The following is a 21633-nucleotide window of genomic DNA, read 5'->3' as shown; positions in this document are numbered from 1 at the left end:
AAACTATTTGATTTTGGCCAATGGCATCGCATATCCTGTGGGCGACAAACATCAGCTCTCGCAGGATTATTGTCGATCACGTGACGATGGCGGACGACGGGAAGGACGAAGCCGTGGCGCCACCGCGGCCGCGCATGAAGCCGATTCTGCTCTACGAGGAGCTGGTGCTTGGCGGCGTGACGACAACGGTACGGTGCGCCTCGACACTCTTGCTTATGGCACGGATGGCCAGGGCGTCAAGTACACGTGCGTCGACGTCTGCGCCCGCTTCCTCGCGTGCGGCGCGAGCAATGGCAGCGTCTACGTCTTTGCGCGCAGCCAGAAGAAGCAAGCGACGAGCAACGTGCAGTTTCGGCTCCTCAAGATGATTGCGCCACCCTCATCGGCGAGCGAGCGTCACCCGGTCGCGAGTCTGAGCTTTTGCCCGTCGCAGCGGTACCTTGTCGTCGGCACGGCCAAAGGCGCGGTCTACGCCATCTCGCTTGTGGACCCCGCGCGCATTGGCGAGAAGATCGAGTTCTCGCACGCGCTCCACGTCGGGTTCAGCGTCAACGCCTTCCTCTGGGACGCTGACGGCTCCCGCGTCTTCTCGGCCTGTGCCGGCGGTACGGTCGCACAAACGTCGATCCGCGCCGGCATGTGCGTACTAGATGCTGCGACTTGCTACCTTCATAGCCTGATCCACTGACGTAGGTCGGTGCTCTTTGGGAACACGACCACCGAATTTCTGCTCAAGGAAGACACGGCGATCGTGCAGCTCGATGTCGTCAAGACCGCGTCGCCGGCCCGCGACTACCTTCTCGTGTCGTCGCAAACGCGCGTGCTCATCCTCAACCTCGCAGCGACCGATGCGAACGGCGTCGTGCAGGTCGCCGTCCTGCTTTGTATCAACTTTGTATCAAGATGGACAACAATAGGTCGGGTCCAAGCTGCGCCAAGGCAACTACGGTGCGTGTTTTTACTTGGACGACGACGAGAAGGACTATCGCGTCTTCTCGACACGTCCCGGGCGTCGCGTCTGGGTCGGCGACCCGTCCACCGGCACAGTCTCGTCGACGCTCAAGTTTTCGCTGACCAAACCGCCCGAGACCTTTTTCCAAGGCCCGAATCTGCCACCGCACGAGCGTACTCGTCTCTCGTCCTTTTCCAGTATAGTGATAGGTTGCTGCGTAGCCATCTCGGTCAAGTCGCTCAACCTCTCCAAAGTGCACGTCTTCAAGTACATTCACGAGTCGATGGACTTTACCCCCGAGGCGCCACAGCTCCTAAGCTGGTTTCCCGGCACGTCGGCGCTCTTCTTCATCGATCCTGTCGGCCTCGAGTTGGTCGAGTGGCATGTCGACCTCGGCGAAATCCACGACCTCAAGGTAGATGTGAACATGGCCGATCGATCCAGACGACGCGAATCGCGTAGGTGCTGGATGCGTCGGTCTTTGCGGTGCTGCATGGCGATCCGGGCCGCGTCGCGATCGTTCGCGCGTGCGCTGCTGTCGAGTTCCTCGAGCTCGCCGTCTCCAACGACGTGGCCAAGTCGATTGATGTCCGCTCGTGGTCCGACACATCGTCTCACCGTATTTCCTGCCTAGCTGGTCGTCAAGTACAGTATTCAAGACCTCGCGCTGCTTTTGAATCTCCAGTGCAAGTGGACGGAACACATCAAGCAGCATCCCGACGACGCCTCTCTTGTGCCGAACGCGACGCTACAAGCCCTCGAAGGTCTCATCGAGATCGCAGCCACGCTCCTTGAAGAACAGACCAAGTACACGCTTGTACGCTCGGATGATAGGGCACATGGATACATGGGTAGGGCACCCGAGGCCGACGTTCAGCCGCCGCACATCGTCTTCAAGCAGCGCCGGGAGATGCCGGCGATCTCGTCGCCGAAAGCTGGCGCGTCGATCGAGACGGAGCTCCGGTTTGCGTTGCCGTCGGCCGCGGCGACGTCGTACGGCCAACTCAATCTTGCGCCGTCGTTGGTCGTGGCCGAGACGGGCGCCAGTCGCAGCCGCGTCGTGGAGATCCCAGACCTGAGCGCCCAGGACAAGGTCGTCGACGAAGCGTGGCGCGCCGCGCACCTTCCAGCGCCAAGCGAGGCCATCAACTACAAGCCACCGACGCTCTTTGGGGAGACGCTGGACGTTCTGGATTTCGAATCGCACTTGACGAACGCAACGTCGTCGCTCGTGTCGTTGCTGCCCGACATGTCGTTTCTTCGGAGAGACTCGACGTCCGACTTTATCGACGAAGAGAGCTTTCCGCCCCTCGATGTCCCCGCCCACGTCGCGCCGTCCGTCGCCGCCGACCCGTCGCTTGCTTTGCGCATCGTCATGGCTGTCGAGACGACGACATCCGATGAAGACGCAGCGCTCATTGTTCCCGAGGCGGTTCAGCTCACAGAGCCCAGTGCGTGCATTGACCTGGAATCGGATGCGGAAGTCGTCCTCGAAGCCATCTCGATCGACTTGTGGGCCAGCCAGCTCCAGGTGCAAGCCGCGTTGCCGTGGCTCAAGGAGCTCGAGGCGACACCTCTGCCCGAACCGCCGACGTCCGGTAGCAGCAGTGGCGACGACGCGACAACGCTACCGCTGATCGAGAGCCCCCAGAAGCTCATGGCGCGCGCCCGGTCGCTCTCGGAGACCAAGCGGTCGCTCATCCAGCGCACGGTCAAGCGCCAAATGGGCGTGTACCCGGCTGCGCACGTCGACTGGAAGTGGCATGTGGGTGGTGCGATGCAGCAGTCGCCCGAGATCGCGCCGATCCTCGCCCGCCCGCTGCCAGACGTTGAGGCCGAGTTTGCAGCGCGTGTCGCGGACGCCGACCAGCACCAAAAGCTCATGCTGTGGCCGACTGTGCACCTCACGCGGTCGGCTGCGTGCCTCGTCAACCACCTCGTGCACCAAGGTGACTTGGCACGAGCGACGCAGCTACTGCGCCAGTGGCTCGGCACCTTTGATCCGTCGCTCGATGCAGCCGTCATCGAGAAGCGCAAGGCCATCGAGCTCATCAAGCGGTCGAAAATGGCAGCCCCGGCGCCGATCGAAGAAGAGCTACCGCTCACGCGTCACGACTGGCGCCTCGTGCGGTCGCTCGTCTCCCTCTACTTCCTTTTGCACGCGGACGTTCCGCTCTCGATTGAGCCAGCCAATACGCCCTTCGTGCTCGACAACCGGACGCGCATGGACGACTTTGGCATTTCACTGCTGGTCTCCGTGCCGCTGACGCCGTCGCCGTCACCGAAACTACAGCCCTTTCTCACCAAGTATGGCAACTATGTACACTTGGAGATGGCCGCGCAAGTGTGCTCGGCGCTCGAGCACGCGGCCGGTCTCGAGACGGTGCTGAACCTCGCGATTGCCAGCGAGAGCTTGGCGCAGGCGTGCGATGACCTCCTCATGGCCGTCGCCGAAAAGCAAGTGCTCGACCTCTCGCAGTACACCTCCCTCTGCGTCTGTCTGCACGTGCTCAACGTGCTCTTAAAGAAGGCGCCAGCCGCGGCGATCGCGTGGTGCGTTGAGCGCTACCCGTGTGTGACTCCGTGGAACGTCCAGACAGCACTCTTTGGCTCGCAATTCGAGCTCACACGTGACGCCCCCGGCAACGACACGTACTTTGCGTACCTCAGCGCGCTCTTGTCGAGTGCGCACGACGGCGTCGGCCGCCGGTCGACGCTGGTGGAGCACTGGCTCGTGCTTTTTTCAACCAATCGCACGCAGACGACGCGGACGTGGCCTTGCTGCTCACGATCCTCGGAGCGCCCGACACGTTCGCCTTTGATCGGGCAAGCGCATGGGACCTCTGTATGCAGCACGACATGTGGGACGGCGTCTTCCAGCTCGTGCTCAATGCAATCGCGCAGCCGTCGTCTCGTCGGGCCGGGTACGTGTCGTTAGAAGCGCTTCTGTAGTACCTCTCTACCTCTTAGGACGTCGGAGCTACGGACGCTGGTATATACAATGCTGCAGTCGGACACCCCGTCGCGATTGGCCATGCTCGCCGGCCTCTTTGAGCGCATTGCCGTGCTACCCAACCCGACACCGCTCTTGCACTGCGTGCTCGAAGAGATGGAGGCGTTTTGCCAGCTCACGCAGAAAGACGTGGCCTTTGTCCCGCTCCTACATGCGATGCTCGACGCGTGCGGCGTCACGCTCGGGATGGAGCTCCTCGCAGCGTACCCAACGCTCATTGCGATCGCACCGCTCGAGCTCTACCAGGCCGTCGTTGCCGCGCAGAGCCTCCACCAGCGGTACCATCGACGCCACATGAGCTACAGATCTTATATCTAGTGTGTAGACAGCTGCAAGAGGTGGGGCGCATGCTCGAAGGAATTGATACGTACGTCTGGTCGTGCAGTCGGCGGCACCACCTCGCCTTTCCACCCCAAGTCGAAGCGCTCTTCCGCATCGAGAGCGGGTTCTACGACACGTGGGACACGGACATGCCCGACTACACGCCGTACAGCGCCAAAGACGACGCAGCCGGTACCAAATTGCTGCACCGGAGCTACGAGTCGCGCAACAGCGACTGGGGTGGCGACATCCAACTGCACGACTCGCAGTGCGCTGTCTGCGACCTGCCGCTCGTCTACCTCCAAGAAGGTACGCAGCTATGGGGCTTGCATGCTTGAAAAAAGAGGATGTGATAGATGGCAAGACCATGGAGACCATCTTGCTGTCGTGCGGCCACGCCTACCACGACTGGTGCCTCCCGGACCGCACCTGCCCTCTCTGCCTTGGCGCTCACTTTCGCTTCCATAGCATTGACGCGTAACCTCAATTGTGGACTGTATCTACTCGGCCTCGTTGAGGACGACGGCGACACCTTTCGCCTCCAAGAGCGTCGTCGCTTCGGTCGTCGGGAAGTAGAGATGGAGGAGACTCGTCGATGGCGGCGGGCCAGCGCCGCTGGATGCGTAGTAGCGGTACACGGGGCAGGCAAAGAACCCTCGGAGATCGGACTTTGGGCAGGCCGCGATCCTACGCGAGTGGTGACGACACGACGCAGATTCGAAAGGCTCGTACTGTAGCGAGAGGCTGCCTTGGATGAGCCAGTCATCGCTCGCCAGCTCGCAGAGCATGTGCTTGGACACGTCCCAGCGCGCGTTCTAGCATCAACATGAAGGGACCGACGACATTGCTGCAGATGGTCGATCGTCGTACGCGCAGAAAGAGGTTGCGGAGGCTCGTAGCCGTTGGTGTCGACGGAGGCACGACCGCCAGACACAGTTCCGAGATGTCGACGCCCGTGCTTCTGGCGTGGGCGACCAGGAGCGCAAAGAGCACCGCTATGGCGTCAACTGTGGTATTCACAATCCCATCGGCATCCATTCGCACCTCGCGGGTGGGCGACAAACTGAAGCTGGAGAGCGGGAAGTCGCTGCGTATGCAGGAACTCGAGATAGAAGGACGCAGCCGACTGCGCCCACGCCACAAATCGCACCAGCGTCATTGGACAGGCGTACCCGGCTCGCAGCCACGACGGCGGTACCCGCTGGGAAGCGATGGCACTCGCCGTTTCGTGCGAGAGCGAGCGCAGATCCCGCTGCAGATGCCCCACGTACGTTTCCATGTGCACGAGCTCGCTGTAGATGGCCTTGTGCACGCGCGACGGCCACTTGCGATCCAGAAACGTGCTGCGCGCGTCGCAATGTGTAAAGACCGAGTCGCGCGGCAGTTGGAGCTACCACACCATTGCCGTCGCCAGTCGGCGCCAACTCGACGACGTACCAACAGCGCGTCGGCAAGGTCGTCGACGGGCGTCGAAGGCGCCTTGCAGTCGATATGCAGAGCCTACGCTCCGTCAGCGGCGCTTACAACACCAAGATACAGCAAGCAGTACGTACGCAGGACTGCGTGAGCGTCGAGGCGACGGCCAGCATCGTCTGCGTCTCGAAATAGGCGTCGAGCGAGTGGGGAAGCCCCATGGTCGCCGCCGAGATCTTGGTGTCGACTGGTAAGAGCACGTCGCAGGATCGGCGCGTGCCGTCTAAAGGCGCATTGACAATGACACTCTGTACGGGACATGACAGGTTGCACCTTTCGTGCCACGCGTCGTGGCTGCATGGTGGCGCAGGCCGCGCTTTAGCCGACTGAGCCAATGGCTTTGCTCTCCCGCATCGCTTGCCGTCCCGAGTTTAAAGATGTACCGCGCGAGGGCACTCCACTGCTTCTGAACATTGCGATCGGAGCTCTTGCCGTGATAGAGCGGCGCGATCAGAGATGCGAGCTCGTCGCTCGAGAGCCCGTGGTTGTCGCCGAGGCACTCGAGCAGAAACTCTGCCTTCTCGAGCTCATAGAGCGTCACCGGCGCGTAGAACGGCGAGGCGACGTGGACGCCATGCGCGCCCGAGAGTGCGATCCCGTGGAAGAGGTGGAGCGCGTGGCGCGTCGGTGACACACTCGCCTCGAGCGGGTTCTGGAGCGTAAATACAATGTTGAAGAAGAACGTGTGCAGCTTGGCGCTCGGAAGCCGCGCGAGGAGCGACGACGGCGCCTCGTCGACCAACCAGAGGCGAAAGTCGCTGTGGATCGAGAGATCGCCGTTCGACAGCAGCGAGAACTGGCGGTTGAGGTCCATGAGATCGCTGGCCGAGAGCTTCGCGACATCCTATCGCACGGAAATATCAGCCTCTACAGACGGCAGGTATCACTCGACTTGGAGAATGAGCCAGCCACCGTGCACACACGCGTCCTTGAGCGCGCGGAGACAAGCAGGCACGACGTCGGGCGCCGCGAGCGAAAAGTACCAGATGTCGGCGTCTCGGATGCCAAGGCTCAGCGCCGTCTGCGTGCCATGAGACGATAGCTGGCGAAGGAGGTCGGTACCTCGATGAGCACCCAGAGCGGGTGGACGACACTGTTGGCGTCAAACTGCAGCAAGATGGGCCGGTGGCCGTCGGTGATTTCGACCATCACGGGCACCGTGAGGAGCTCGTAGTTGATTTCGGGCACATAGGCGTTCACGACTTGTTGCATCATGTGAGGGACCTACCAAACCATCTCTCCAGATCGGAAACCAAAACAGGTCGCCGTACAATCAAGTCGTGGGAGAGGACGATGAAGAGGAGCTTGGCGACCGCGGGCAGCTGCTGCATGAAGCGCGTCCGCGGCATGTCTTGGAAGAAGCGGGGCGTCGCCTGCATGTACGCAATGTACGCGTCCGTGTGCACATCGATGTCGTCCAGGAGCGGCCCAAACGAAGGCAGCGCCACGAGCGACTGCACGTTGCGCAGCAAGCGCGTAATCTCGACCGGATGGCGACCGCCGTCCTTGCGAAAGACGTGGCGTGCGTCGCCCGACAGGACGTTGGCCATCGTCAGCTACAAACACCATAGTTTGAAGACCTTTCAAGCCGAAGCCAAGGTCGTACCGCTTGCGGGCGGCGACGAACGAGCGCGGCGAGCTGCTTGGCCACGCAGTGGCGCATGGCCATCTGCACGACGTCGGTGGCGACTTGATGCGTCCTCGTCGGCGACGAGAAGAAGACGTCGATCGGAAGATGGATGCCGGGGACGCCGAGGCGCGTCTTGCGCTGGAGCTCGATCCAGCAGAGAGGCACGAGGTCGTCGCCGCCCGGCTCGGCTGCTGCGATTGCGAGCGCCACATAGAACGTAAAGGCCACGTGCTGGTGCTCGGGCAGCCCGTGGAGGATCGTCTGGAGGTACGCGACCGTCACCTCGTGCGCCACGTCGTCGACAGCGCTGTCTCCATCAACGTCGTTGAGCTGCCGGATGCTGTCCTCGAGCACGCAGAACGCTTGGACGCTGCCGCCAAACGTTTTGGTCGCTTCCAAAAGCGCGCGGCCCCGTCGCCCGAGCCTACTCGACATTCAATACAATGCAATGGGGAGAGAGATTGTACGGGCGGAAGCGATCGCGCGAGGCTTCGAGGCCCGCGATCGACTCTTCCTTGGCGTCGATCGATCGGCCAAGCGTCGTGAGTGCGTCCATTTGACCCGACAGCGTCGCGATCTCGTCGTTGCTGATGAGCAGCGCGGGGCTGCTCAGCTGCCGCAAGAGCCCGTCAAGTGCCACCGATCGGTGTCGCATGTCGTCGCGCAGGGCTTCTTGGAGCAGCCGCAGTTGGTTCTACGCCGCGTCGCATCCAATACCGAGAGAGGCTTATTCCAACGTACATCGTCGCCGGGAAAGAAGTGGGTGTAAAAACCAGAGACAATATGCGTCTCCAAGTCGGCAGCGCGCAATTCAAAGCTCATGGTCGTAAACGCTTCTTGTAGCTACCGACCGAGGATGAGAAGACGCGTTTCGAGTCGAGATACGTGCCTCGGTGCTCCAGTGTGCGCTGACGTTGCAGTCAGCAACAAAGTACACGGGATGTCGGAGCTTCTTGAGCGTGAGGAGTTGGAGAAATGCCCAGAGACTGCCTTCATTGCACTGCGCAACCCGGTCGACGACCAGCTACACGCCGCGTCTCAAACGGTTCGCTTGCAGGAGAAAAGTACAATGTAGTTGGGGTTGGGCGGCGACATTTCAAACCGAGCGAGCAGCATCGGGTCGTCCGCCGAGACGGCTTCGACCGAGAGCCGCTCGACCGTCTTGATCCAATGGACGGCAATGCCCTAGTCCACGTATAGGCACAGACCTACGTCCCGGCGCGTCGTACGTGCGGATCGACAAGCAACACGTGTTGCAGCTTGGGCGCCTCTTTCCAGCGCTGGAGGTACAAGAGGTTCATGGCAATACCTGCGTCGGCAATCACGCACGTCGCGCGGAGCTCCTGGAGGCTGCCTTCACCCATCATGGCCGCCAGTAGGTCGTCGCTGCAGGCGATGCTTGCGTCTGTGAGCACCTGCCTCCATCGCGCCACGAGCGCAGTCCGGTCGCTGGATGGGACGTCGGCGATGTAGCTCGAGATGGCCGTCAAGAGCACCGAGTCGCTACATAGTAGTGCGTGGATATCCATTGTCTCGTGGAGCAGTGTCAGACCCCAAGGACGCCTGGTCGAGCGCCTGGATCCGGTGGTTTTCCTTGCGCAAGATCGTCTTGAGGCTCTCGAACGCCATCTTGACACGCTCGAGCGACTCCAATCGCGCAACGACCTCGTCGTAGTCGTGCTGGAGCTGTCCTCGCAGCGCCTCGTTTTCGTGCCACGCCAGCTGAACTTGGTTGGCCGCCGTCTCGTGCGTCGTCCACGCTGCGCGGACAACGTCCACTTCGCGCTGCACGCGGTCCTGCAAGCATATCCTCATGGATCCACTATTATCAAGTTGATACAAATCCCACGCACCAAGTTGCGCTCCGCGGCGTCGAGCGTGTTTTGCTTGGGCCGGACGATCGTCATGACGCGGTGGTAGCGTGCTAGCGCGAGTACCCACCGACAGAGCGACGTCGAGGCAATGGACGCGCGCTTCATCTCGTCCTCGGTGAACTTGGGATGCTGGATCACGCGCTCCAGCTTCTTCATGACCCTAGGCAACGCGTAAAATGTACTAGTAGTTGAAATGACAAAGGTGCGTACGCGTCGGGGATGTTGTCCTTATCAAACGACCGAAGCCGGTCGAGGAACTTCATGTCGCATAGTACAAACAGCGCGTCTTCCCACGTCGGCGCTGCGCCGAGACCGAGCAGCACACACACCTATACACGACCAATGAAACGGGTGCTTAAAAGGCACGTACGGCTTGCATGACGAGGCGCACGAGGTCGGGCGGCGACGTGAACGACTTCATCTCGGTGATATGGAGCTTATTGATGCGACTGAGCGACTGGATCGCGGTCTGAAGCTCGGGCACGGTCTGATCGAGCTCGGCTTGGATCAAAAGCCGCTCGTGATCGAGCTGCCGCTTCATGCGCGTGTACGCCTCGTTCTTGGCGTCGAGGACCGCACGCGCTTGGTTCTCGGCCACCACGAGCTTGTCGTACCTGACCACCGCTATCCTATGATGATTCGTGCAGCGTAGTAGAGACTACCGTGCTTGGAGCTGCTCCGACTTGGTTTCCAGCGTTCGCAGCTTCTTGGCCAGGATGCGTTCACTGGACCCCATGGCCTTGATCGCACTCGTGTGCTGCTGCATCATCTTCAGACCTAATCCAACATCGTTTTTGTATCAACCTATCGACGTATCAAGTCGGACCGTGGCTGTACGAGGCGCGCGTGTCGTGAATCGCCTTGGTGCGCTCGACGTGGTACGACGCGAGGCCGAGCACAAACTGTTTAAACTGACTCGCGGGATTGCGCGAGGCACTGGATCCTGGCCGGAGCTCCAAGTACGCTGCGTGGATGGCCCACACGACCGGCTGCAGCGTTGGCAAGACGTTCATGGATTCGTAGATTGCGCCAAACGCCAACGCCGACCACGGCGAAAACACCCGCAGTGTACACGCGTCGAGGAGCCCACTTGTCTGCGCCAAGAGCGTCGCCAGGCGTGCTTCGGTCCTACGCACTCGATCACTTCCGGTCCGTTCGTGGCAGCCTTATTTGCGTACCGTGTGGCGACCGCGACGTGCAAGTACGTGGCCAAATGCGCGCGGTAGAGCGACAAGCACTGCGCTCTGCTCGGATTGGTGTTGGCGAGCGACGGCAGCTGCGCCATGCCGTCGGCGATCGCGTCCATGTTCTCGGTCGAGTAGACCTCCAAGGGTACATCGCCGTCGCGAACAAGGTTCAGCACGAGCCGGGTGCTGGCGGCGTCGAGCTCGTCGATGGCGATGTAGAGCACGGTGTGCTTGCCATGGGTGCCCACCTGCACAAGCACCTACAAAAACGATAGTTCCATCTTCCAGAATCGCCTTTTACGAACCTCGCGAAGGCGCGCCTCGACGTCATGGCCGCGGCGAATCTCAACATAGTTGTACGAGAGGATACCACAGACGACGACGAGCGACGTGCGCTTGCCGACGCCACGCGGCCCTACGCAAGGTAGCTTTCGCATCGTCCAACTAAAGTATCAATGTACCAAGTAGGAGGAGGTGTTGGCGCAGATCCCCCAGCGCAAACAACATCGCCAACATCGCATCAATCGCCTCTGGAAACGGCGCAAGGTGCTGGACGAGCGGGCTCTGGAACGCCGGGTGGTGCCACTGAAATTTCTCATGGCCTACGACACGCTGAGTGCTGTAGCGGAGGAGACCCGTCACCTTTGATGAAGAGACCGATCGCTTCCCGCGATGTGAGCGGAATGTACCCGAGTCCGTCCGTCTTGTCGCCGTACAGAGGTCGTTCGACGTAGCTCACAGCGTCGTAGTCGAGCGTCGTGGCGACCGACGGCACCAGTTTCTTAAAGAAGATGGCGTCGCCGCGCGTGCAGCGACTGCCGAAGACGACGCTCGTTACGTTGAACACGAGGCTCTCGAGATGGCACTTGGCGTCCAAATTCGCTTGGTTCGCGCGGAGGACGTGCGAGTAGACAAGCACGAGGTCGCCGAGCGAGAAGCGCGCAAACGACGCGTCGCGAGGTTCCTGCACCAAGAGCTCGAGCACCTGCAGCGGCAGCTGGAGGGCCTGCCACGCCATCTCGGCCGTGTACTTGGTACTAAAGTGCTCGGCCATGTACGTCGCGAGCGGTCGAAAGACGGCGTGCAGCGATCGCGGCGGCACGTGCGGCTGCCAGACCTACACCCGCTGTTAAAGTAAACCGCTCGTGAACTGCAGTGCGAGACCACGTGAAAATGCCGAAGAAGACGCAACGAGAGCGACGTCGTCGTCGGTACGGACAGCAGCGCCAGGAACGCGCAGTGCTGGAGCTGCATCACATCAAACGTCCGGCGGTCGTACACGCTACTCGTGTCGAGCACTTGTCTCAGCTGCTCGTGGCTCGTCTACGTACAGCGGATGATGGGAGTACGGTGAGTCGGCTGTATACCGACGAGCCCAAGTGCAGATCCTCGACGAGGTACACCATGGCCGTCTTGCCCGTCGTCGGTCCGTAGAGCCCTTTCATCTTGCGCTCCAAGTCGACGACGACCCGTTCCTACAGCACACTATTTTGCATCGCCGTACAGTGTGGATCGCCTGCCTGGAACTGGTGCGCGCTCATGGATGGCTCCATGTACAGTCGCGACACGACGCAGCCGCGCTTCCCAAGTTGCCAAAGGGACCGTTGGGCCGACGCCGACTTGCCGACGCCGTGGGCACCAAGCAGCAGCGCGTGTCGCCGCGTCGAGGCAAAGAATTCGACCAAGTGCTCGGTGCGCAGCGTCGCCTACGCACGCAAATTGGACTAAGTTTGTGCCACAGCCATAAGCCCGTACTTCGTTGGGTACAAACACGAAACGGTGGTGGACCAAGCTGGCCCAGTCCATGCGCGGCATCTGGCTCTGCCACGTCACGAGCGCCACTTTGCCCTTGTCGTTTTCCAGGTACACGTCAAAGATCGTGCGTCCGGACGCAAAGAGGCGGTGGCGCGCGAGCTCGGGCGCGAAGTGCCTACACGCTCGATCGTCTCCCAGATATTCTACCATCGAATCGAACGCCGTACGTCGTGGAAGAGAGCTCGGGCGTCTTCGTCAATGTAGGCGCCAATGCTCCATGCGCACGCAACGAGGTAGATGAGCACAACGTCCTTGGCGATCGTAGGCGCGTCGTGGAAGAAGCTGTCGACGATCTCGAGCAGCTTCTGCACGAGCGTCGGCGCATGGAATGGGACGTGGGCTTGCCAATACTCGCGGCCCACCTGCAAGAGCGACGGGAGGTGCGACCGCAGCAGCTGGGCACAGCCCTTGGCCGCGTCCACGTGGCGCGACGACGACGGCGGCAAGCTCTGGCGCAAAAGCCATGCCTTGATATAGACGGTGTACGGCACGGCGTCGCTCGGGACAGTGAGGACGCCAAACCGGTTGAGCGCCGCGGGTGACCAGCGCTCGAGCGTGCTAGCATCGCCCCTTGATACCAACACGCAAGACATCGACGTACGAGGCTTCGAAAAAGAGCTTGATATATGACGTGTCGAGGCGCTCGCCGTTCGGGAGGTGCACGTGCGGCGTCTCGTCCGAGATGGCGTACAGCGGCTCCATGCACGCGTCTGCGACGTCGCCATCAAAGCGAGCCACGGCATCGCGCTTGGCGGCCGCGCGTCCGGCGCCGACACGAGGTGCACAAACCGTGTCACAATGCCGTCAACCCACTCGTTGGTCTCGGGCGCAAACTACACCTCCAGGGTCAACTATCAAAATATCAAGGTAACCTGGCGTACATGGCCATAAAACTCGGTCGTGCGCAGCGTGGCCGACGTGATGCGGTAGCAGCGCGCGCGGTCCCATGGCGCGGACTCGCCATATGTGCGGCGGACGGTCGACAACACATGCACGATCGTCGACTTGCCCGTGCCGACGGCGCCTACACATGGCATTTCCACGATGCGTCAAGAAGAGGGAGGCTGCACCCGTGATGATATTCACAGCGTGGTGGCCGCAGAGATGGTGGAGCTCGTGCACTTTTCGGCTCAGAACGGGTGTCAGCACCAAGTGCGCGGCCGCAATGGCGTCTTGAATGCGTGCTTGTGTCTTTGTAATGTCGAGCTCAACGTCGCGGTAGGTCGGGAAGCGCTCGCGCAGCTGCTGCAGAAACGCTCGCTGCAAGCTCGGCGCGACGCGGGCTCCCATCGCCCGCTGGATGGCCCACGCGACGGCATGCCCTTCGTCGCTAGCGTAATCCTGAGTGCGTCGCATGAAAGTGTCGGTTCGTACATGTTTTCGCCGCCATACGCTTTGGCGAGGTCAACGATCTTCTTGATGGTGCGCACGGTAACGCGGTCCCCGCCCGCGACCGCTTCACTCGTCAAGAGGAACGCATGCAGTCGCGTCGCCAGCGACTCGGCGTGGAGGAATCCTGCGGCGGACAAGCAAAGCCGCGCCACTAGTAGCGCGTCCAACATCTCAAACGACGCCGCAATCGGGAGAAAGGCGCGGGCGCAGCGCTCCACGAGCGGCGAGATGACCGGCGTCGACAGCGTCAGTTTGCACACAATGCCAAAGTTGACACTCGACCGGTCGTGCGCATGCAGCGGCACGTGCGACGACTCCATTAGAATCTTGTCCTTGTGCGTCTTGAGGGCGTGCTGAAGCCGCCGTAGCTCGTGCAGGAAACGACCGATCGCGGACGCGTCGTCGACAGCGCCGAGACCCACGATGAGCGCGTAGGCTTGGCACGGCATGAGGCCGCTCAAAACGCGATGGAACTGCGTCTCGGAGAGCTGGATCGAGCAGTCGTACGTGATGAGGAGCGACCCCAAGCTCGCGACAAGCTCCCGGATCGCCACTTGCTTGCTCACGCCTGTCTCACCGTGCACTAGGCCACCGGCGTGCAATCGAAACGCCATCGAGACGCTCCACATGATGCGCTCCGTGAGCGGCGTGAGCGCAATCGTTGCGTGCGGGCCGAGGTACTCGAAGCTACGCCAGTGTGTATATTCTCTACCGACAGTAGGGAGGTACCCGTATTCATAGGTTTTGAGGCCGTGGGTGACGAGCACGGTCTGGCTCTCGTGGCCCCAGCGGTACTGGCGCTGCTGACTCCACTCGAACGCTGCGTGGGGCGTGGCGTGCAGCCTACAGCCCAGACCATTTTCATTGCATGGCCACCGTCTCGCCGCGTACCGGCCGAGGAGCTCGGCGTGGTTGAAGCAGCACAGCGCCAGGGTGCTGCACGCGTGCCGCTGCTTGTCCGTCGTCGCAGCCTTGAGCGCTGCGACCCATTCGTTCGCCTACACCATTATAAATATATTGCCGACCACAATTGCAATCCCATGGTCGTACGCGGCAGAGTTGTTGCTGGCGCACCATCGTATACGCAGCGTGCCCCGCGACCACTTGGCTGCAGTCGCCGGTAAAGTAGATGCGAAAGGCCAGCAAAAGCACTTGCAGCGGGTACTTGGCCACGACGTGCTCCATGCGCTTGATCGCGCGCGTCATGTCGGCTACAACACCACGATGCCTCCACGTCTGTATCGACTCGGAGCCTACCACGGTTGTCGCCGTCAATGTACAGCTGCAGCACAGCGTTCGTCGCGTCGTCGGATGCGACGTCGCGGACACAGTCCCGGAGCGACTGATGCAGTGCTTTTAGCAAATCCTGCATCCAGAGTTCGGGTCGCTGCGTCACGGTGATCGGGCTCTCGAGCGTCAACACCTCGTTGTACTTGCCGCCGACGCAGACAATGTCTGTGGTGTTGCGCTCGATCTCGGGTATATCCAGAGAGCCCACGGAGGCCACGGGCGTGAGGCCGGTCGGGAAATCGTCGGCGCTCAATGTACTGCCGAGCAGGCTCTGATTGGGGGTCGCCCGCACTTTGACCGTTGCCTCCAGTATGTGCTCAAAGCAGATGCGAAGCACGGTGCTCACGTGGCGGCAGTGCCCGTCGCTCGGATCCCGAAGGCTCTCGGTCGTCGCCGCCATGATCGCCAGCAGTTGCCGGTCTGAGACAAAGTTGAGCCGCGGAAACGCGCGTCGTTTGTCTTGTAAAAAGTTCGCGAGCTGCTTCCAAAGCCGCTCAAAGAGCTGCTTGGTCTCGCTCAGAAACGCACCTAGTACATAGCCACTGCGGTTCATGTAGCATGGTGGCAGAGTGGTGCGTACGGTTCGTGACTTCGCGCACGCACTGCTGGAGCGACGTTGTCGACCGGACGCCTTTCATCATGCCGCGCCACTTGCGACTCACGGCTTGAAACTCGACGTTCGCGTGGCGAACATTCGCCTGGACGTCGGGCAGCGCAAAGAGGCGATCGAGCTGCAGCCAGTCGGTCTGCGTTGAGAGCCAGAGCTCCAGTGTGTCTTGAATGTAGTTGATCTCGTCGCTCCACACCGAGAGCGAAGTGTAGAGCGACGGCTGCGACGTGCGCTGCAATAGCGCCTGTACTTGTACGAGGTCGTCGTCCAAGGCCAGCAAGAGGTCGCCAACGACGAGCGAGTCGAGCTCCGCGTCCGCGCACGGCAGCTCGGTGACGGCCCAGCGCGCCTTCATGGCCGCCAGCGTCGCCTCGGTCTCGGCGTCAATGCGCGCGTGATACGCAATCTGCGACAGTTTTTCGGCGTGGCGCCAAACGAGCGCGTCATCGAGCTGCTGGAGCGTCATGCTCGGCACATGGAGCGGCGTCGTGCCGAGAACCTTGAAGATTTGGGTCCAATGCGACTCTTTCATGTAGTCAGCGCCAAGCTCGACGAGCAGCGGCAACTGCGCGAGCACGGTCGCCATCTCAGCTTGGACGCTAGCGAAAATCCGGTTCTCAAAACGGCAGTGCACCTGGTGGGCTCTACAGACAGCATCGCGGTCAAGACGACGGCATCACGTGAGCAAGGTACCGCTCCAGAAAGGCGCGGGTCGTCTCAACATGACCTAAGAGCCTCGCTGGTCGTCAAAGTGCTCGAGAGAAACGTAAGAAAAGGGACGTACTTGCCCACGGCTGGGACACAAATTTGGCCTGGAGCATGCCTGCATACGCTTGCTTCCACGCATGGCTAAGGTCCCACACCTCGTGCACTTCCGCATAGAGACTCTTTGTCGCTTCAAGAAGCGCGACTGGCGTCACTTTCATCCCCTGCGCGCCATGACAATCTTGGAGCAACAGGGATCATCGCACCATGACGCTTTGGTAGTCGTTGTACTGGTCTGAGGCTTCTGTGATCTTGTCGAGCTCAGCCTTGATGTCTACACCATCAATCAAACCGCGTAGAGTCGATGGAAAATAGACCTCGCAACGTCGCGTGCTTGGCGTCAAAGTCAACGTTGCTGGAAGGACTGTGCAGATAGGTTCCGTTGGCTTGGAGCGCGACCGAGAGTTTCTTGCACTGCACCGCGTAGCGCTGGAGCAAGGTGACGATTTGCTTTGCGATTTGCGGCAGCATCGATTTCGTAAACTTGAGGTTGGCTTGCAAGCTCACATTGTACTTGGCGTACGTGGCGTGGATGCTGTTGTACGCGCTCTGCAGCGCCGCGGCCATGGGCGGCGCGAGCGACTTGAGCCGACCAAACGCGTCATCGACTTGTCGCATCTCGCTGACGAGCGTCATCTCGGCGTCCAGCACGAGCCGCGTCTGCTTCTTTTGGTGGCAAAACCCCGAATCAGCTGCGGCCGCTCGTCAAAGAGCACGATCGCGTCTTTGAGGTGCGTCACGCAGTGCATCACGCCCCGGCTCGTCACGTCGCCAAGCACGTCGAGGGCTTGCGTGCGCTGCGCCGTAATGCGCTCGAGCACTTCGCTGAGCACGTGCCGGCAGTGCACGTCGACAAACCCGACGTCCCAACTCGCCTGGGCGATGATGACGTGATGCACTGTCACAATGACATACCTGAATGCGATGGCACTGGCCCTGCCACGCATCGAGCTGCATGACCTGGGTCGAGATGGCCGACACGAGCGTCGGTAGCTGTGCCAAGTACGTTGCCTCGTCGATTGTCGGCAGTGTGAGCGCCAGCATCGCTGTGTAGATGGGCCGGAGGCCGTTGAACTGTTCGACTTGCTGCGAGACGCGCGCAAACGTGGCACGCACACTGCTTTCCAGCGCGACGACAAGGGCGGGAAATGCAGCGCTCGCGTGAAGAGCATCATGCAGTCGCGGCGGCGGCGACGACGGACCGACGACTTCGTCACTCTTCAAGTACACGGCCGCGCTACGGCTCGAAGCAAAGCCACTCGAGAGCGTCGTGAGCGACTCGATGGCGCTGCGAAGGAACCGAAGGACGTCCGCGTCGCTTGGCGTCAAGCGTACGCGCGCGTCTTGGAGAAAGCTCACGGCCACCGTCAGCGATCGGGGCACTTCTTGCGAGAGCTGCGCCGCCACCTGCGTCACCGACGCCATGACCTAGGTACCGTTCTTGAGCGGGCCATCGTTCTCCATGAAGCAGCGTACCATGGCGTAGAGCGACTGCACAAAGATGTACTGCGTGAGCCGCAGGAAGGCTGGAAAGGCAGCCAAGTCTTTCTGCGCTTGCTGCACTTGGCGCGCCTGGTCCCTCGTCACGGCCTTCAGATGGGCCATCGGAATCGACTTCCAGCCGGGATACGCCTGGCGCATCTCAAACATATCGGCTGCATTCAGCGCGGCGAGCGTCGTGTCGGGTGTCAACGCGCTTTGAATGGCCGCGACGAGGTCCACCAAGGCGTGGTGGGCACCTGCGCGCGCGTCCACAAGCTGCGCCTCGAGCTCCTTGAACCTATGGCATGAAATTCGAGCTGGAGAAGTATGATGGCAAAGCGTTTGTACTGGGCTGCTTGCGCGCTGCGCCACTCGGCCAGCGACATGGACGGCTTGGTCGCGTCAAGACAGAGCGCGCGCTGCGACTGGATGCAGTGGCTCAGCGATTGGATCTCGCGCAGCGCTAACGCATACATCGGTCGGCCGCAATGCAGCTGTGCAAGCAGATTCGCCCGCGTGCGGCGGTAAATGCGCTGCCGGACGTAATGTTGCCAGTACATGAACATGCGGCGCCGAAGGAGTTGCTGGAAGAGCGGGATGCTCCGGAGCAAGTGGTCAAACATCCGACTGTGGTACACCCACTCGGCGATCGGGATGCACTCGGCGGGCTCTCGCGGCTTGACATGCACGACGTGCTTGGACGACAGGACGTAATGCTCGCCTTTCCCCGACGTCGCCGGCGTCAAGTCGTACGGGCGGCCGCGCGCCGGGTCCGCGGCCGAAAAGTAAAGTACGTTGCGCCGGTGCTTCTCGCAGAGGAAGTACAAGACCGCGTCTTCGATACAGTGCACGGACGCGAGGCTGCCGACCTTGACGGGGCTCCCGGCCGCCGGCGTCCGCGGACGGAAGCGCGCAACGAGCTTGGCATACAGCTCCTGGTTGTCGTCCTTGAGCTTCTCCAAGCTTGCACTACACACATGGATGGATGCAACGTCAAGCGGCAGCGATGAGCGTACCGCTGCTCGATGGTCTGGCCGTGCTCCTGGAGCCGGCGCGTCCGCTGGCTCGGGCGCGCGCCGTTGTTGCTGGGCGGCGCCATTGGCTTGAGCCCCTCGGGCAGCGCCATCTGCGCCACCTTGCGCTTCGGCATTGGCACGTGCAGCGGCGTCTGCCACGTCTGCTTGGTGTGCACAAAGGCGGGGACTGCGTGGGCGGCGCGGGCCTCGGCCTCCTTCTCGGCGGCCACGAGCTGCGAGAGTCGGTGGTACTCGGCGGCCTCGATCCACTGGTTGCTCTGGCTGTATGGGTCGACCTCCTCCATCTCTTGCCGCGCAGAGAGGCGGGCGACGCGCGACGACGAGCCACCGGCGTCCATGCGCCTCTTGCGAGGTCGATCTTTATCCGGATTCGCCGTCTAGCCCGTAGTGCCGAAAATACCGGATAAAATCCGGTATTGGCGGCGTGAGAAATTGATGCGCACCACAATGCCTTCTGCAGGGACGAGTTTGGTGCGCATCAGCTCTACAACCCAGCTCAATTGACGCCGGTTCGCGCATATTACATACCAGGCAGGTATCGTCCATCTACCATTCCAGTTGTAGTCCAGTCAAGCGCATAGCTCCTTGGAATGCATGCACATGCCCTTGGTGGTATCAAAGAGAACATCAGCTATCCAGACAGGCTTCCTCATGCGTATGGTTGCGCCGTGGCACGGTAGTTGCACATGGTGCTAGAGGTCCCGTCGGGGCCACCACCTTCCGCTTTCGACTCCATTCGAATTACTCGGATACCTAGTGTCCTCATGGGGCTGATGGAGCGTGGTGGCTGTCTCGCCAGATCCAGTCTGGTCTGGTGAGGTGGTGCTGTCACTTCAAGGCAGGTGGCACACATTTGGGGTGGCACGTGCCGAATGGTGGCGAAAGGGGGAAGAAAATTTAAAAGCTGCGCTTGTGATTGGCTGGAAATCCGTGGAAGCACGTACGCGATTGGTCCATTCTCTTGTGCACGTTGAGCAAGTGGCGCCACTTATCCTTTTTCCACCAAGTGACCACGCCGATCGCCATGCCCCGCGGTACGAACTCCCAAGGCAACACGTACAACTCACCCGCGGTCTCGCAGCCCAACACCAACAGCTACCACTACTCGAACTCGAACGGCTCGTACTACTACCAGTACGCTCAGCCCCAACCTCGATCAGTTCTTATCGCGAATGAAATAGAAACTCGAACGGCTCGACGTATTACAACAACGGTCAAGGCAGCGCCACGTACACTGCGCCCAACGGAACCAAGTACTCCAAGTAACAGTGTGAATGACAACCTTGTGTTTCGCTCCATTTGCGTGACGGCAACGCACGACGTGACGACCTGGACTGGAATGACGATCTTGGCTTCATACGCGCGAACTGAACTGCCGTAAATGGATGCAATCCCTGGTAGTCATGAATCGCCTCGGTGCGAAGTCACCTGTACCTTCCTTGCGTTGCCGTGGCGCCAGCAAGGCTTAGAGAGCTCCAGTGAGAGAGCTCCCGTAACCAGACTTGGCCGATGACGCATCGGGTTACAGTAGTTGTCAGTCGCAGACTATTAGCCAAAGCTTTAGCGCCTGCAAAGTTACGGGCCTGCTGTGGGCGCGAGGGCTCAAGGCGGGAACAGGCGGCACCGGTCTGCAAGGGTATGTACCCTTTCGGTATGGCGCTGTTGCTCGTCCGATTGACTGGATTGTGCACGACCTGATTACCCCGTGTGTTTACCCTGTGTCGCCAGGCGTTAAAGGCAATCCGAAGGCGCGTTTTTACCGCAAGAACATCGTGGCGCGCTGCGAAGCGAGAGAAGTTTCTCGAGTGGTTTCACCTTGGCGTTCGCGCGCCGACCTACCGGATACAAATAGATGTAACCGGACATGACCCCACTAAGATTCAAAATCAGAAACCTGTCGTCGGAGCGCAGCCGCCATGGACGTGCTTCCCGCCGAGGTCGAGCAGGGCAACGTCGAGTACAAGGTCCAGCTGCTCAACCCGTCGCCAGGTACACGACCTCGCAGCGCCATGGTGCTGACGCTGACGAGGTAGAGCGCTTCCAGCACCTCGTGACGCAAATGAACTGGCGCCTCAACGAAGGCCACGGTGAAGCCTTCTACGAGATGGGCGTCTCAGACGGCGGTCGCATCGTGGGCATGTCTCCGAAAGACCTCGAGATGAGCCTCGCCACGCTCTACCGCATGTGCCAAGTGCTCGGCGCTGAAATGCGGCTCGTCACGCTTCGCGACGGCAACGAGCCCGGGCGCAAGGCCGCGCGGGTGTGCATCTCGCGCATCGCCGACACGCATGCAAAGAAGCAAGTGCGAGGTATCCATCACATCGACGCTGCGGTGCTAACGTGAATTGCTAGTGTCGGTGATTGGCAGTGTCGAAAGCGGCAAGTCGACCCTCATCGGGGTTCTCACCCGCGGCTGCCTCGACGACGGCCATGGACTGGCGCGTATGCAAGTCTTCCGGTGCGTTGTATGCGTCGATGCACAGCGCCCTCAGCACGCACGTAGCCACTTGCACGAAGTCGAGGACGGGCGGACGTCGAGCATCAGCGAGCAGATTATGGGTTGGACCTCGCCGACCTGGCTCAACTACTGACGACGCGGATCATATGCTAGGCGTGACCAAGGACGGCAAGATTTGTAAATTCAACACGCTCGAGAGCCGCCACGCGTCCAGCATCGAGTCCCAGAGCCACAAGCTCGTGATGTTTAGCGACCTTGCGGGCCACGAACGCTACCTCAAGATCACGGGTACACCCACTATTTGAGGTTGTATCAGTTGTGTATCAAGCGAGGA

At 61.0% G+C, this 21633-nt stretch overlaps 5 protein-coding genes across 5 annotated transcripts; 3 read left to right on the top strand and 2 right to left on the bottom strand.

The window, feature by feature from the left end:
• Positions 1 to 79: 79 nt before the first annotated feature.
• SPRG_06666 (hypothetical protein) lies at positions 80 to 4767 on the top strand (the record flags this gene model as incomplete). Its single annotated transcript, XM_012345478.1, has 11 exons — positions 80 to 188; positions 233 to 639; positions 694 to 868; positions 918 to 1125; positions 1174 to 1367; positions 1415 to 1540; positions 1587 to 3636; positions 3678 to 3876; positions 3923 to 4243; positions 4291 to 4595; positions 4643 to 4767. The coding sequence occupies exons 1-11, from the start codon at positions 87 to 89 to the stop codon at positions 4765 to 4767; spliced, it is 4212 nt and encodes a 1403-aa protein (XP_012200868.1). The 5' UTR covers positions 80 to 86.
• SPRG_20164 (hypothetical protein) lies at positions 4751 to 10032 on the bottom strand (the record flags this gene model as incomplete). The annotated part of the gene is made up of 21 exons (XM_012345571.1): positions 4751 to 4973; positions 5019 to 5101; positions 5157 to 5281; positions 5331 to 5676; positions 5724 to 5786; positions 5840 to 5982; positions 6033 to 6603; positions 6652 to 6780; positions 6822 to 6983; positions 7031 to 7315; positions 7366 to 7813; positions 7857 to 8083; positions 8131 to 8232; positions 8279 to 8413; positions 8458 to 8574; positions 8619 to 8892; positions 8942 to 9186; positions 9243 to 9423; positions 9474 to 9592; positions 9634 to 9877; positions 9926 to 10032. 21 exons carry the CDS (start codon positions 10030 to 10032, stop codon positions 4787 to 4789), a joined length of 4293 nt encoding a protein of 1430 aa, XP_012200961.1. The 3' UTR covers positions 4751 to 4786.
• A 46-nt stretch (positions 10033 to 10078) lies between these two features.
• Positions 10079 to 19200, bottom strand: SPRG_06663 (hypothetical protein; the record flags this gene model as incomplete). Its single annotated transcript, XM_012345477.1, has 29 exons — positions 18821 to 19200; positions 18153 to 18773; positions 17799 to 18102; positions 17238 to 17750; positions 17039 to 17197; positions 16640 to 16982; positions 16529 to 16596; positions 16342 to 16486; positions 16251 to 16284; positions 15528 to 16201; positions 14915 to 15475; positions 14708 to 14868; positions 14549 to 14655; positions 14387 to 14500; positions 13640 to 14344; positions 13336 to 13595; positions 13147 to 13289; positions 13063 to 13098; positions 12867 to 13012; positions 12413 to 12823; positions 12206 to 12380; positions 12019 to 12156; positions 11818 to 11925; positions 11615 to 11773; positions 11093 to 11567; positions 10912 to 11052; positions 10756 to 10865; positions 10442 to 10710; positions 10079 to 10391 (listed from the first exon to the last, which is right to left on the bottom strand). The coding sequence occupies exons 1-29, from the start codon at positions 19177 to 19179 to the stop codon at positions 10079 to 10081; spliced, it is 7752 nt and encodes a 2583-aa protein (XP_012200867.1). The 5' UTR covers positions 19180 to 19200.
• Positions 19201 to 19831: 631 nt separating this feature from the next.
• SPRG_06662 (hypothetical protein) lies at positions 19832 to 20139 on the top strand. The gene is made up of 2 exons (XM_012345476.1): positions 19832 to 19975; positions 20023 to 20139. Exons 1-2 carry the CDS (start codon positions 19866 to 19868, stop codon positions 20105 to 20107), a joined length of 195 nt encoding a protein of 64 aa, XP_012200866.1. The 5' UTR covers positions 19832 to 19865; the 3' UTR covers positions 20108 to 20139.
• A 618-nt stretch (positions 20140 to 20757) lies between these two features.
• SPRG_06661 (hypothetical protein) lies at positions 20758 to 21604 on the top strand (the record flags this gene model as incomplete). Its single annotated transcript, XM_012345475.1, has 5 exons — positions 20758 to 20830; positions 20875 to 21150; positions 21194 to 21299; positions 21345 to 21400; positions 21453 to 21604. 5 exons carry the CDS (start codon positions 20758 to 20760, stop codon positions 21602 to 21604), a joined length of 663 nt encoding a protein of 220 aa, XP_012200865.1.
• Between the last annotated feature and the right edge of the window lie 29 nt (positions 21605 to 21633).

Source organism: Saprolegnia parasitica, assembly GCF_000151545.1.
Source record: "Saprolegnia parasitica CBS 223.65 unplaced genomic scaffold supercont2.23, whole genome shotgun sequence".
Taxonomy (NCBI): domain Eukaryota; phylum Oomycota; class Saprolegniomycetes; order Saprolegniales; family Saprolegniaceae; genus Saprolegnia; species Saprolegnia parasitica.
The sequence above is the reverse complement of the archived record's forward strand: the minus strand, read 5'-3'. Positions and strand labels throughout refer to the sequence as shown.

Excerpts from the sequence above, each read along its gene's own strand:
- SPRG_06662 (XM_012345476.1), top strand. The coding sequence starts at position 19,866 with ATGCCCCGCGGTACGAACTCCCAAGGCAACACGTACAACTCACCCGCG. Across the intron at positions 19,976-20,022 it reads AACGGCTCGTACTACTACCA|AAACTCGAACGGCTCGACGT; the intron begins GTACGCTCAGCC and ends CGAATGAAATAG.